Below are 10,517 nucleotides of genomic sequence, written 5' to 3' on the forward strand. Positions count from 1 at the left end.
ATAGCAGTCCGTCGGCCACTCACTGATGACGTGGTCCAGAAGACGTGCTACGCTTCCGCCTTACAAGTTGTGTTCGGTTTTGATTGGAAGTGGTGTTGATCCTTTTCCTGAAAATGCTCTTCTGAAAGATGATATAATGATGTAATTTTACTTTCAAACATTCCCCCAATCCTGCGCTGAAGCGAAGACCTGTCATCGACAAACCGGATCACAACGTTGAGTGTTGAACCCAACATTACCCTGTCACTTTACCTGCTCATCTGTCAGGGCTTTCTGGGGCATGGATGATGGATTTTCTTTATGATTTACTTCAATGCCTTGTTGCACTGGCAGCGATTGCGGTCATATTAGTAAGTACAACAATGCATGCACATTCCATGATCTGTTAGTAGAACCATTTGTTTATTATTGCCATTGCCAGTATTGCCATTTCCAGTGTATGCATGACCCTAAGCCATTCATAATATGACATGATTCCTCCGTTTTCAAGGTGTTGGTGCTAGCCCACGTCACGGCCACCGTCGTGGATCTGACTCGACACGAGAAGGAGAAAAGCTTCCCCACGGCCCCGGGTTGGAAAGAGCTCCTTCCCAGCATCCACGACCCGGCCTCCAAGGAGCTGTCAGTCATCGTCCCGGCGTACAATGAGGAGCTCCGAAGTGAGTCCTCCTCTCATGACCATCATGTTACCATCGCTTCAATCTGTTTTTTGTTTTGTATCGGGTCGATCTAACTCGCTTGGTCTACGTTTTAGAGTTAAACTGGTGTCTAGCCAGTAGTCCATGTCCATGAAACACAAAGCAGTCAAAGCCACTACTTCTACTGTGTAGACTATTGGTCACAAAGAAGTCCTTTACTTAACATTGCACTAACATGTAGCTGTGAAAAACCGTATAAAAGCAGCATTAGCAATAACTGATTTCAGTTCCTAAATTTATTTCCAAATAGGTGTATGTTTACCTTCGGTTAGGCTTTCCTTATCTCTGTTGGATGATGGTGAAATTACCAATCCAGAAAGAAGACTTGACAAAAGAAAAAACAGTTGGATGTGTTTCCGTCCTAAGGCTGTTGAATTGTGGGACAATATGTAATTTTACACCTGTAGTAAACAAAAGGAACTGTGTGTGTGTGTGTGTGTGTGTGTGTGTGTGTGTGTGTGTGTGTGTGTGTGTGTGTGTGTGTGTGTGTGTGTGTGTGTGTGTGTGTGTGTGTGTGTGTGTGTCGTTTCAGTGCCATCGATGCTGGAAGAAGCCATGGATTACCTGGAGAAAAGACGGGTCAGTGATCATGAACTGAAATTAAACCTAACATAACCATCTCAGTACTTTTCTAGCCTTGCTCTTTTATTTACTTCTGTGATGTGCCCCCGTCTATTCTTCTTCTTCATCCTCCGTTACCCTTAATGTCCAGCAGGGGGCAGCATGCAATCAAAAACACTTCCTTGTTTGCTTTCCCTCGACAGAAACGACAGCCTTCCTTCACCTATGAGGTCCTGGTGGTGGATGATGGCAGCTCCGACAGGACCTCAGAGGTAGAACCCCTTTAGAATATAGTAAATCTTTAATGTCCAGCAAGGTGGACATCTTTCTTCAGGCTTTCACTGTTGCCTCCTCCTTACTGCAGTGTAAGAAGTTGTGCTATATTTTTGCCATAAATGTCAAGTATGGCTGTCAGAACAGCAATGTGTTATGAGTTCATTCTGATGCCGTTTATGAATATCCAAGGTGTATGTATTGTACTTGATATTTAAAAGTGTCTTCAAATTCATGTGAATTGTCATGTGAAAATTGTCATTTCAGCACCTTTTATTGGTAGATGTATTTTGATCCGAGACCTTCACGTGATGTAACGAGAGAGTGGATTTGAAACATGGCTCTATTTGAAACAAAGCTGTCTTTTCCGTTTTCAGGTTGCATTCCAGTACACAAACAAGTTTGGTGCGGACAAAGTGCGTGTTCTGACCCTGGTGAAAAACAGGGGCAAAGGAGGAGCAGTCCGAATGGTACGAACCCCAACCGACAACCTTTTACAAGCTACAATCCAAAAAACAATTATATTTATTACTTAGTAAAATAAGAATATTTATATAACTAAAAATATACATTAATAATTTATATATATTACTTTTTTTTACCCCCATAACACTTCAATTTTATGGGGGTTTAAAAACATTCATCAATGCTTTGGTTGCCCGAGTGGGAATCAAACCCGTCATCCTAGCCCTAACCCTACCAGTGGAGCTAGAGGACCGCTTGAAGCCATCGATGTTTCTTTTGCTTTATTTTCCATGTTTTTAATTAACTTTCCTTGTCTGTACTGCGCTTCCAGGGAGCCATGAGCTGCAGGGGCCGCCTGATCCTCATGGCGGACGCAGACGGGGCCACCAAGTTTGCGGACTATGAGAAAGTAGAGGCGGCTCTCGAAGCCATCAGCCCCAAACCAGTGGGTGTATTGTTTGATCCCTCATTGTTTTATTCCCTTGATTTTGTTTGTTTTTTTGTGATCGTTATTTAATTGTATTTTATAATTCATCAAATTAGTTACAGTTACACATATACACAACTAAGACGACATACAAGTTTCAACCCCCACTCACCCACCCCCAGGTCTTGCCCCCCACAAAGAGAAATTCTGTTATTTGAGCAGCTCAACAAAGTTGTTAAATCGATATGAAAAATAAATAAATACGATTTCAATAATAATAATAAAAACAATAAAAGGAAATTTGGGATGAAAGATGAAAAAGAAGTGAGCAAGCAGTAAAGACAGTAGGCCATGGCCACTCTCCCAACATTCTGTCGATGAAGTAAGACCATAAGTTGATATATTCCCTTGAGTCTTGTTGATTGAGAGTGTTTACGGTTCCTGGTCCTAGCTAGTCATGCCGGTTTTATGCTAAGCGGGTTGTGCTTCCTTTCAGGACAACATGGCCATCACCTGTGGTTCTCGAGCCCATCTGGAGCAGGACTCTGTGGCTGAGGTGAGGGTTGTACCTGATGCTGTACCGTCTTGTCTCCTCCCCCCCCCCCCCCCAAAACACACCTACTATGTCCCACTAGTCTCTGTGTGAGCCTGCCAAAACGCTAAGTCCTGTACTATTGAACAAACATTGCTGTGTTCTTCTCTCAAACGTTGGAATTCTCTATAAAATTATCTTACCTGGTGATAGCACTTCTTGCCAACATTTGTCACAGCCAATGTAGACAGTTTTTTTTACACAAGGTGGGTTTTATGGCCGGTTGTGTTTACAGACGCTTGAGTGGAAACGAGTCCATCAAGTTTTATCAGTAAACAGACTGGGGCCATTCCCCCCCCCCCTATTCTGATCTTAAAAATACCAGTACAGACAGACCTTTGTCGAAGGCCGCCTTCCACCAACCCTTTGTCAGGCCTCTATTTCGGTTTGACTGAAAAAGAATAAGGATCTTTGATTATTATTGATTATTGATTTATGTTTGTCTGTTTGTTTTTGGGGATAAAAAATAAATAAAAAAAGTTACATTTGTAAAATGATGCTTTTGCTATATTGTGAAAAAAAAAAATACCAGTACAAAAATACACATACATGTGTATATGTACTTACCGCTGTTTTTGTCAATTTCCCTATCTACTACTAATGTCTTCCACTCGTAGATCTACTACTAATGCCTTCCACTCTCTCCTCAGCGGTCCATGTTTCGTACCTTCCTGATGTACGGCTTCCACTTCCTGGTCTGGTTCTTCTGTGTCCGAGGAATCAAAGACACGCAGTGTGGCTTCAAGCTCTTCACGCGAGAGGCCGCCCTCAAAACCTTCTCCCTGCTCCACGTGGAGCGCTGGTAGGCTTCACTCACCTCCTCTCACCTCCTATCTCCTCACCCCTTCTCTCAGCCACTCACCTCCTCTGACCTCTCCTCTGCTCTCCCCTTCCACTCTCCTCTCACCTCCACTCTCCTTATTTCGCCTCCTCTCTCCTCCTCTCCGCATTTCACCTCTCAACTCTCCTCCTTTTACCTCCTCTCTCCTCCTCTCATTTCACCTCCTCTCTCCTCCTCTCATTTCACCTCCACTCTCCTCATTTCACGTCCTCTCTTCTCATTTCACCTCCTCTCTCCTCTCATTTCACCTCCTCATTTCATCTCCACTCTCAATTCACCTCCTCTCCTCCTCTCATTTCACCTCCTCTCTCCTCCTCTCATTTCACCTCCTCCTCATTTCACCTCCTCATCTCACCTCCTCTCCACTCCCCTCCTCGCACCTCTCCTAATTTCACCTCCTCTCTCTCCCCTCTCCTCACGTGTCGACCATGAAGCAGCTCATTGGTGGGTTAGCTGACGCTGGACTCCATCGTTGTTGTTGTTGTTGTTCCGCCACAGGGCTTTTGACGTGGAGCTCTTGTACATCGCTCAGTGCTTTAAGATCCCCATCGGGGAGGTGGCGGTGAACTGGACCGAGATAGAAGGTACGTAATGCTTACTGTCTATATGTTTTAAGATGTTTTCCTGTGGTATATGTGGGAAGAGGGTTTATCGGTTATCTGTTGTATATGTGGGAAGTGGGTTTATTTGTTATCTGTTAATTTGTCTGTTTTGCCTTTTTTAAATGTATGCTGCCCTGAAACCAACTTGACTCTGTGAAAACAATTATCCCCTTGGGGACATTAAAGAGGCTAACTAACTAACTAATGGTGGCTACTGAAGGATGTATAACGGGCAATGTGTAAGGGTCTAATTTCCCAGTTATCATACCAGGGACGATGACTTGGGCTGGAACTCGTGTGGGGTTTGTGTGTGGTGGTAGGGGTTGTGAGACTCATTACCATTAGTAGAGATTCTGGGTTTATAATGAAGTGTTGTGTGGTGGTGTGTGTACAGCCCAGTGCTGTAGTAGCCGTCGGCTTTGACAGCCATTTCTCCTGAAAATGTGAGGGAAGAGAGAAGGTATTTTCTGCTTGAGCATGCCTTAGATGCCAGCTAGATAGCTAGCTGGTAGCTAGATGCCAAATACCTCTAGCTACAGTGATTCGATGTCCAGAAAAATAAGAACAGCCTGGCTAACAAGGTGAATAGTAAGGTTGTGGGAGATTGATTTTCTATGCACAAAGGACACTGGTTCCATCCCTTTTATTAAGGACAAGGGAGATCTCAGGTAATGTCGCTGAATCATCACCAATGTAATGGTCCCTTTTAATGACTAACTGTGTGTGTGTGTGTGTGTGTGTGTGTGTGTGTGTGTGTGTGTGTGTGTGTGTGTGTGTGTGTGTGTGTGTGTGTGTGTGTGTGTGTGTGTGTGTGTGTCCAGGCTCCAAGCTGGTACCAGTGTGGAGTTGGCTGCAGATGGGACGCGACCTGGTGTTCATCCGACTGCGTTACCTCACAGGAGTCTGGAGGCTGGACTCTCCCCGAAAGACGGACTAGCCAATCAGACGAGCCCTCGCATCCAGCGGCCGCCTTAGATAGGCCAATCAGAACTCGCGATTTGGGTGGGATTTGCCAACGCTTTTGTTCCCCTCTGTGTGTTCTGGATGTTGTCCTCGTGAACGACGCGATCTAGAGTTCCACTCTGGCCTGATCGTTCCCATGGAGATGGCTTGCGGTGGCCACGGTTACGTGCACACTGGTGTTGCCTCTATGTCTCTGACCGTCTTACTGGGTCAGTTATGTTTTATTGCCTGAATAATTTGTAAAACGGGGCCGCTGCTGTAAATAATGAATCTGTTGATTGTCTTTCAATTAAAAAAAAAATTTGGCATATGAGATGAACATTCTCTTTGTAGTGAAAAGGTTTACTGGGGATACTGAGGCAGTGAGTGGTCGGACAAAAGCACTTGAACCCAAATAAAGAAACCTATTTCGTTTATAGTATTTTTTTCTTCTTTCCAATAATTGTATTTGTATACATTGTGTTGAATTGACTATAAACTAGAGGGGGGGGGGGTAGTTTCATATCGACTGATGTTAATATCTCTTCATGTATTTTAACCCCAGCTCTCTGCCTGCTTTCTGAAACCCATTAGGCCCCAAGGGCAACATGAAGAGCCCTACCAGCCCGTGGTTGCGCAACCTGTTCGGGGGAAAACGGACGATGTGGCTGCGACGATGAAAAGAGGCATAGCTGACATATTTCGCAGTGATTTTGCGGTAGTTATAGCATGTATTTCGTTTCTATGTTGACGTTTGGAAAAAGGAGAGGGGGAAAAAAAAAAAGGCTTGCACGCGCACGACTGGATGTCTCGGCGCGCGCCGTCGAACCCCATCCTGTTTGTGTCTGGCCATCCGCACGAGACGGACAGCTCAGAGGCGGGGAATCTTCCTCGAGCAGAACCTGTTAATGATTTCTACGCATTCCGGAGTTAACGAGGCGAACTTCAAAGAAGTACGATGAGAAATGCGTGCATACATTTCACGTTAATAAATATTACACGTTTCCCCTCGCTCGCCGTATAAGCATGTAAATACATTCACCAGGGCTACCTATGTGTGGAACAGTTACATCCCTTAGTCAAATGATTGGCTTAAAGGTGATCTACCTGAGCGTGAACACGTGGCGGGAATGCATAGCTGGAAGTTGTTGTAGTTCATGTTGGAATTATTGTTACGTTCCACGGCAGTTGCTGTAAACTGTGAAAATGTCAAACTTCTAGACTGGCTGTCGCCAGCCAGGCTTGCGTCATTAACTGGACCAGTCACGGCGCTCACAATGAGGATAGTATCCATCCGCAATGAAAAGTACGTCCGGTTGCACCGCAATATGGAACCGATAAGTAACAGACAACGCCACCGTGTTTTATGTTACGTTAGTTACATGCACTAGACTAGCAGATGATGAGGGTTTGGCAATCGAAAACGTGTTCGTGTAACAGGCTATGTTATGTTTAATATAATAGCCTACTAGATTTAAAAAAGGAAAAAAAGAGAATCATTAATAAGTAGCCTTAAGCTTTATTTATAAATAGGCTACATAGCCTATATCACTTTTTAGAACACACAGATACCAAGTGCTTCACATAAACATTATTTTTTTTAATGAAAGAAATATTGTTCAATAAATTACAATCTAAAACGCAGCACAATGCACAATGCACAGACCAAACTAAAACCAGAACAAAACAAAGACAAAAACAATCACTGCATTCATTTTTTTTTTTAAAAGGTTAAAAAAAAATGCATTTATGCAAGAATATACAACAAGATTAAGCACTTATAGTTGTGAGATTTTGTGAGATCTAGTGCATTAAATAATGACTCATTCTTATCCTGTATCTAATTATATACGATTGAGATACAACACGTGGTCACAAGACTACCTTTCGAATACATTGAATATTGATACTTTGTTATGAATCACACACACGTGACGTGACCATAAGCGAGCCCAGTCCGCCAGACGGCTCGAGCCCGCGAAGCCCTCAGATCCTGGGAGAGTTCCAGCCAGGGGCTCGCGGAAGGATCCAGCACGCAGGCGCTGCGGTTCCAGCCAGGCTGACGCCGACGTGGTGGCGCTCGCTCTCTCCGGCTCGTGAAGCCTCACAAACACGCTCTACTACACGCACACACCTTCTTCCCCTGCTCTGCCTGTCCTGAGCAAGAACTTACCGTATAGTCTCTACCACCTCCGCACCGTACGCGACCGGCACCGATGCACTTGTCACGGCAGAGGTAAGGACTTTGGGATTATTTGCAAGATGTCCAATTTAATGATCCATCATTGCGATGTTTTTCTTTTTTTGTTGCGGGTTATTTTTTTCTGCTTGGATTTTGGAGGAATGTTATTGCATGCTGCTGTCATTGACTGATTACTTGCGCGGATGGCCAAGTTTGCTCGACTTGAGATGCTGCTATAAATCGACTCAGCCAACCCTAAATTAGGTAATATAGCCTACATTATTTTAATCCTTTAAAAAAAAAATCATTGACATTGATCTCCCCATCCAATACACATTCTGAGCTGTCTAAATTAGTATTGCATAAAAGGTCAAATGGCTCAACTTTGTTGATGCCATTAATTCAACTTATTTGGCTTGTCAAGGTGCGTGGGACGTGAGATCAGATAATAATGGAAAAGAAAAGTCTGCGCGATAGGGCAGCCTAGGGAAGGAAGCTGGTGTGTTTACTTTTAGTGTGTGTGTGTGTGTGTGTGTGTGTGTGTGTGTGTGTGTGTGTGTGTGCCCTGTGTGTGTGTGTGTGTGTGTGTGTGTGTGTGTGTGTGTGTGTGTGTGTGTGTGTGTGTGTGTGTGTGTGTGTGTGTGTGTGGTGTGTGTGTGTGTGCCCTATGTGTGCGCGCCCTGTGTGCGTGTGTGTGCGCCTGCGTGCCATTGCGTGTCTGTGTATGTGTGAGTGTGAGAGAAAGACGAATTGTGTGTGTGTGTGTGTGTGTGTGTGTGTGTGTGTGTGTGTGTGTGTGTGTGTGTGTGTGTGTGTGTGTGTGTGTGTGTGTGTGTGTGTGCGTGCGTGTGGAGGGGGGGGGGGGGTTTGGTGATAAAGCATTAGGTAATTAGCCTATCTGGCCGGGTAGACCTAGTGACGCCGGAGTCATAAGGGGAGCCGTGGACTGATGCCGCTGCAATGGAATGAGCAGTCGCTCTGGACCCAGCTGTCTGGCTCAGCGCGGCTCTGTGCTCACTCACGGCTATTGTTGGGAGATTATGGGAGATCTATAGTGTTCTGTGTGCGCTCCGGCTTTTTCCTTTTACCCTGCGCCGCGTGGACGCTTGTCATTCTGAACTCGGTTTTCTTACGTGCGGAACAGTTTAATAGCAGTTAAATCACTCAGTTTGTCGGACTAGAGCAAACTGTTTTCCGGCGTCTCCTGTGGATGATCGAAATGCAACGCGGCTACAATCATAGGCCTTCGCAATCAGTGAAACACAAGAAGCACGAAATATCCCTTTCCGTCTCTCTCTCTCTCTCTCTCTCTCTCTCTCTCTCTCTCTCTCTCTCCCTCTCCCTCTCCCTCTCCCTCTCCCTCTCCCTCTCCCTCTCCCTCTCCCTCTCCCTCTCCCTCTCCTGTCCTGTGATGTGTGCTTGGCCAGACAGCGAGGCTCCTGGGCGTAAGGAACCGAGATCATTGAAGAAGAAGTCATAGAAAGGACACGCCTCATTTTAAAAACATTGTCTAAATGGGATTATCCCCCGTCCAGCGCAAACCGAAACATTTTGCATTTTAAAGCAAATATATATCAAATTTAAACAACGTGCAACTGCTCTCAAATAGTCTTTATATTAGTGAAATATTTAGATTAACTAGTTAACCAGGCCGGTAATGACATTCGGTTCCATTGGATTCAGAGCATCATTAAAGTTAACCTAGCCCTCCTTGTTAAGGGATAAACCAGTTCACTCGTTTGTGTTTTCTATTCCAGTGAGGATATTGTCAATTTCGGCTTGAATAAAAAATATGGAAATCATAGTGTGCCCCATCCCCCACCCCCCCCTTTTCTTGCCTTAGTTCCCCAAACGACTAAGGCCGTATCTTCTTTTGTACTTAACCTTTGACTACACAGCTGTAACTTTGCGGTTTGGTTTAAATTAGCAGTTAATACTGCATTCTCTTTTGCTCTTTCACTCGCCTCTCTCTGTCCTCTCTCTCTCTCTCTCTGTCTCATTCTCTCTCTCTCTCTCCTCTTCCTCCTCTCTCTCTCTCTCTCTCTGTCTCTCGCTTTCTCTCCTCCTCTCTGTCTGTCTGTCTGTCTGTCTGTCTGTCTGTCTGTCTCTCTCTCTCTCTCTCTCTCTCTCTCTCTCCTCTCTCTGTCCCTCTCCCTCTCTCTCTCCCTCTCTCTCTCTCTCTCTGTCCCTCTCCCTCTCTCTGTCCTTCTCCCTCTCTCTCTCTCTCTCTCTCTCTCCTCTCCCTCTCCCTCTCTCTCTCCCTCTCTCCCCTCTCCTCTCTCCCTCTCTCTCTCTCTGTCTCTCTCCCTCTCTCTCTCTCTCCCTCTCTCTCTCTCTGTCTCTCTCCCTCTCTCTCTCTCTCTCTCTCTCTCTCTCTGTCTCTCTCCCTCTCTCTCTCTCTCCCTCTCCCTCTCCCAGATGATTGAAACCCGAGCTGTACCGCTGGCTGCGTGAGGGCCCACTCCCCCCCCGCCCCCCCTCCCCAGATTGGGACACGCTCTCAGCCAGAGCGGCCACATCTCTCTGTGTGCCAACGCACCGCGGGGACGACAACCAGATCAAGAGGAAGAAAGGGACAGAGATTCTTCGGTGTTGGCCCGTGTCCAACCCTCTCTCCGCTCGCTCCCTCGCTCGCTTTCCGTGGAAGCAGTGTTTGCACACGCTCGTCAGGTGACCTCGTCCTCTGTCTGCGTCGCTACGACAACAGGCCACCGCTTCCCCCCGTAGCCTCTCCATCCCGTCCACGCCACCGGCACCGACGGGAAGAAGAAGCGGCGATGATGACCACCACCGCCATCACCTCGCTGTTCTCCTTCACCAGCCCGGCGGTGAAGCGGCTGCTGGGCTGGAAGCAGGGCGACGAGGAGGAGAAGTGGGCGGAGAAGGCGGTGGACTCGCTGGTCAAGAAGCTCAAGAAGAAGAAGGGCGCCATGG

General features: G+C 46.1%; 2 protein-coding genes across 3 annotated transcripts in view; both read left to right on the forward strand.

Annotated features, from left to right (window-relative positions):
* Positions 1-9: 9 nt before the first annotated feature.
* On the forward strand, positions 10-5,836 carry alg5 (ALG5 dolichyl-phosphate beta-glucosyltransferase). Its single transcript, XM_060057526.1, has 10 exons — positions 10-350; positions 491-659; positions 1,231-1,277; positions 1,463-1,531; positions 1,910-2,002; positions 2,329-2,442; positions 2,921-2,980; positions 3,667-3,818; positions 4,356-4,441; positions 5,281-5,836. The coding sequence occupies exons 1-10, from the start codon at positions 285-287 to the stop codon at positions 5,394-5,396; spliced, it is 972 nt and encodes a 323-aa protein (XP_059913509.1). The 5' UTR covers positions 10-284; the 3' UTR covers positions 5,397-5,836.
* A 1,554-nt stretch (positions 5,837-7,390) lies between these two features.
* smad9 (SMAD family member 9) overlaps positions 7,391-10,517 on the forward strand; it is an 11,289-nt gene continuing 8,162 nt past the window's right edge. The window contains exons 1-2 of one of the 2 annotated variants that reach the window (XM_060057528.1): positions 7,391-7,637; positions 10,002-10,517. The exon at positions 10,002-10,517 is cut by the window's right edge and continues 39 nt beyond it. In XM_060057528.1, the coding sequence (XP_059913511.1) occupies positions 10,361-10,517 (157 nt within the window). In that variant the 5' untranslated portion in view covers positions 7,391-7,637; positions 10,002-10,360. Of the gene's footprint in view, positions 7,638-7,660; positions 7,848-10,001 lie in introns of those variants that run through there. The other variant, XM_060057529.1, reaches the window with a different exon arrangement.

The sequence above is a fragment of the Gadus macrocephalus genome, chromosome 7 (genome assembly GCF_031168955.1).
Source record: "Gadus macrocephalus chromosome 7, ASM3116895v1".
Classification (NCBI taxonomy): Eukaryota; Metazoa; Chordata; class Actinopteri; order Gadiformes; family Gadidae; genus Gadus; species Gadus macrocephalus.

Excerpts from the sequence above, each read along its gene's own strand:
- alg5 (XM_060057526.1), top strand. The coding sequence starts at position 285 with ATGATGGATTTTCTTTATGATTTACTTCAATGCCTTGTTGCACTGGCA. Across the intron at positions 660-1,230 it reads GTACAATGAGGAGCTCCGAA|TGCCATCGATGCTGGAAGAA; the intron begins GTGAGTCCTCCT and ends GTGTCGTTTCAG. Across the intron at positions 4,442-5,280 it reads GAACTGGACCGAGATAGAAG|GCTCCAAGCTGGTACCAGTG; the intron begins GTACGTAATGCT and ends GTGTGTGTCCAG.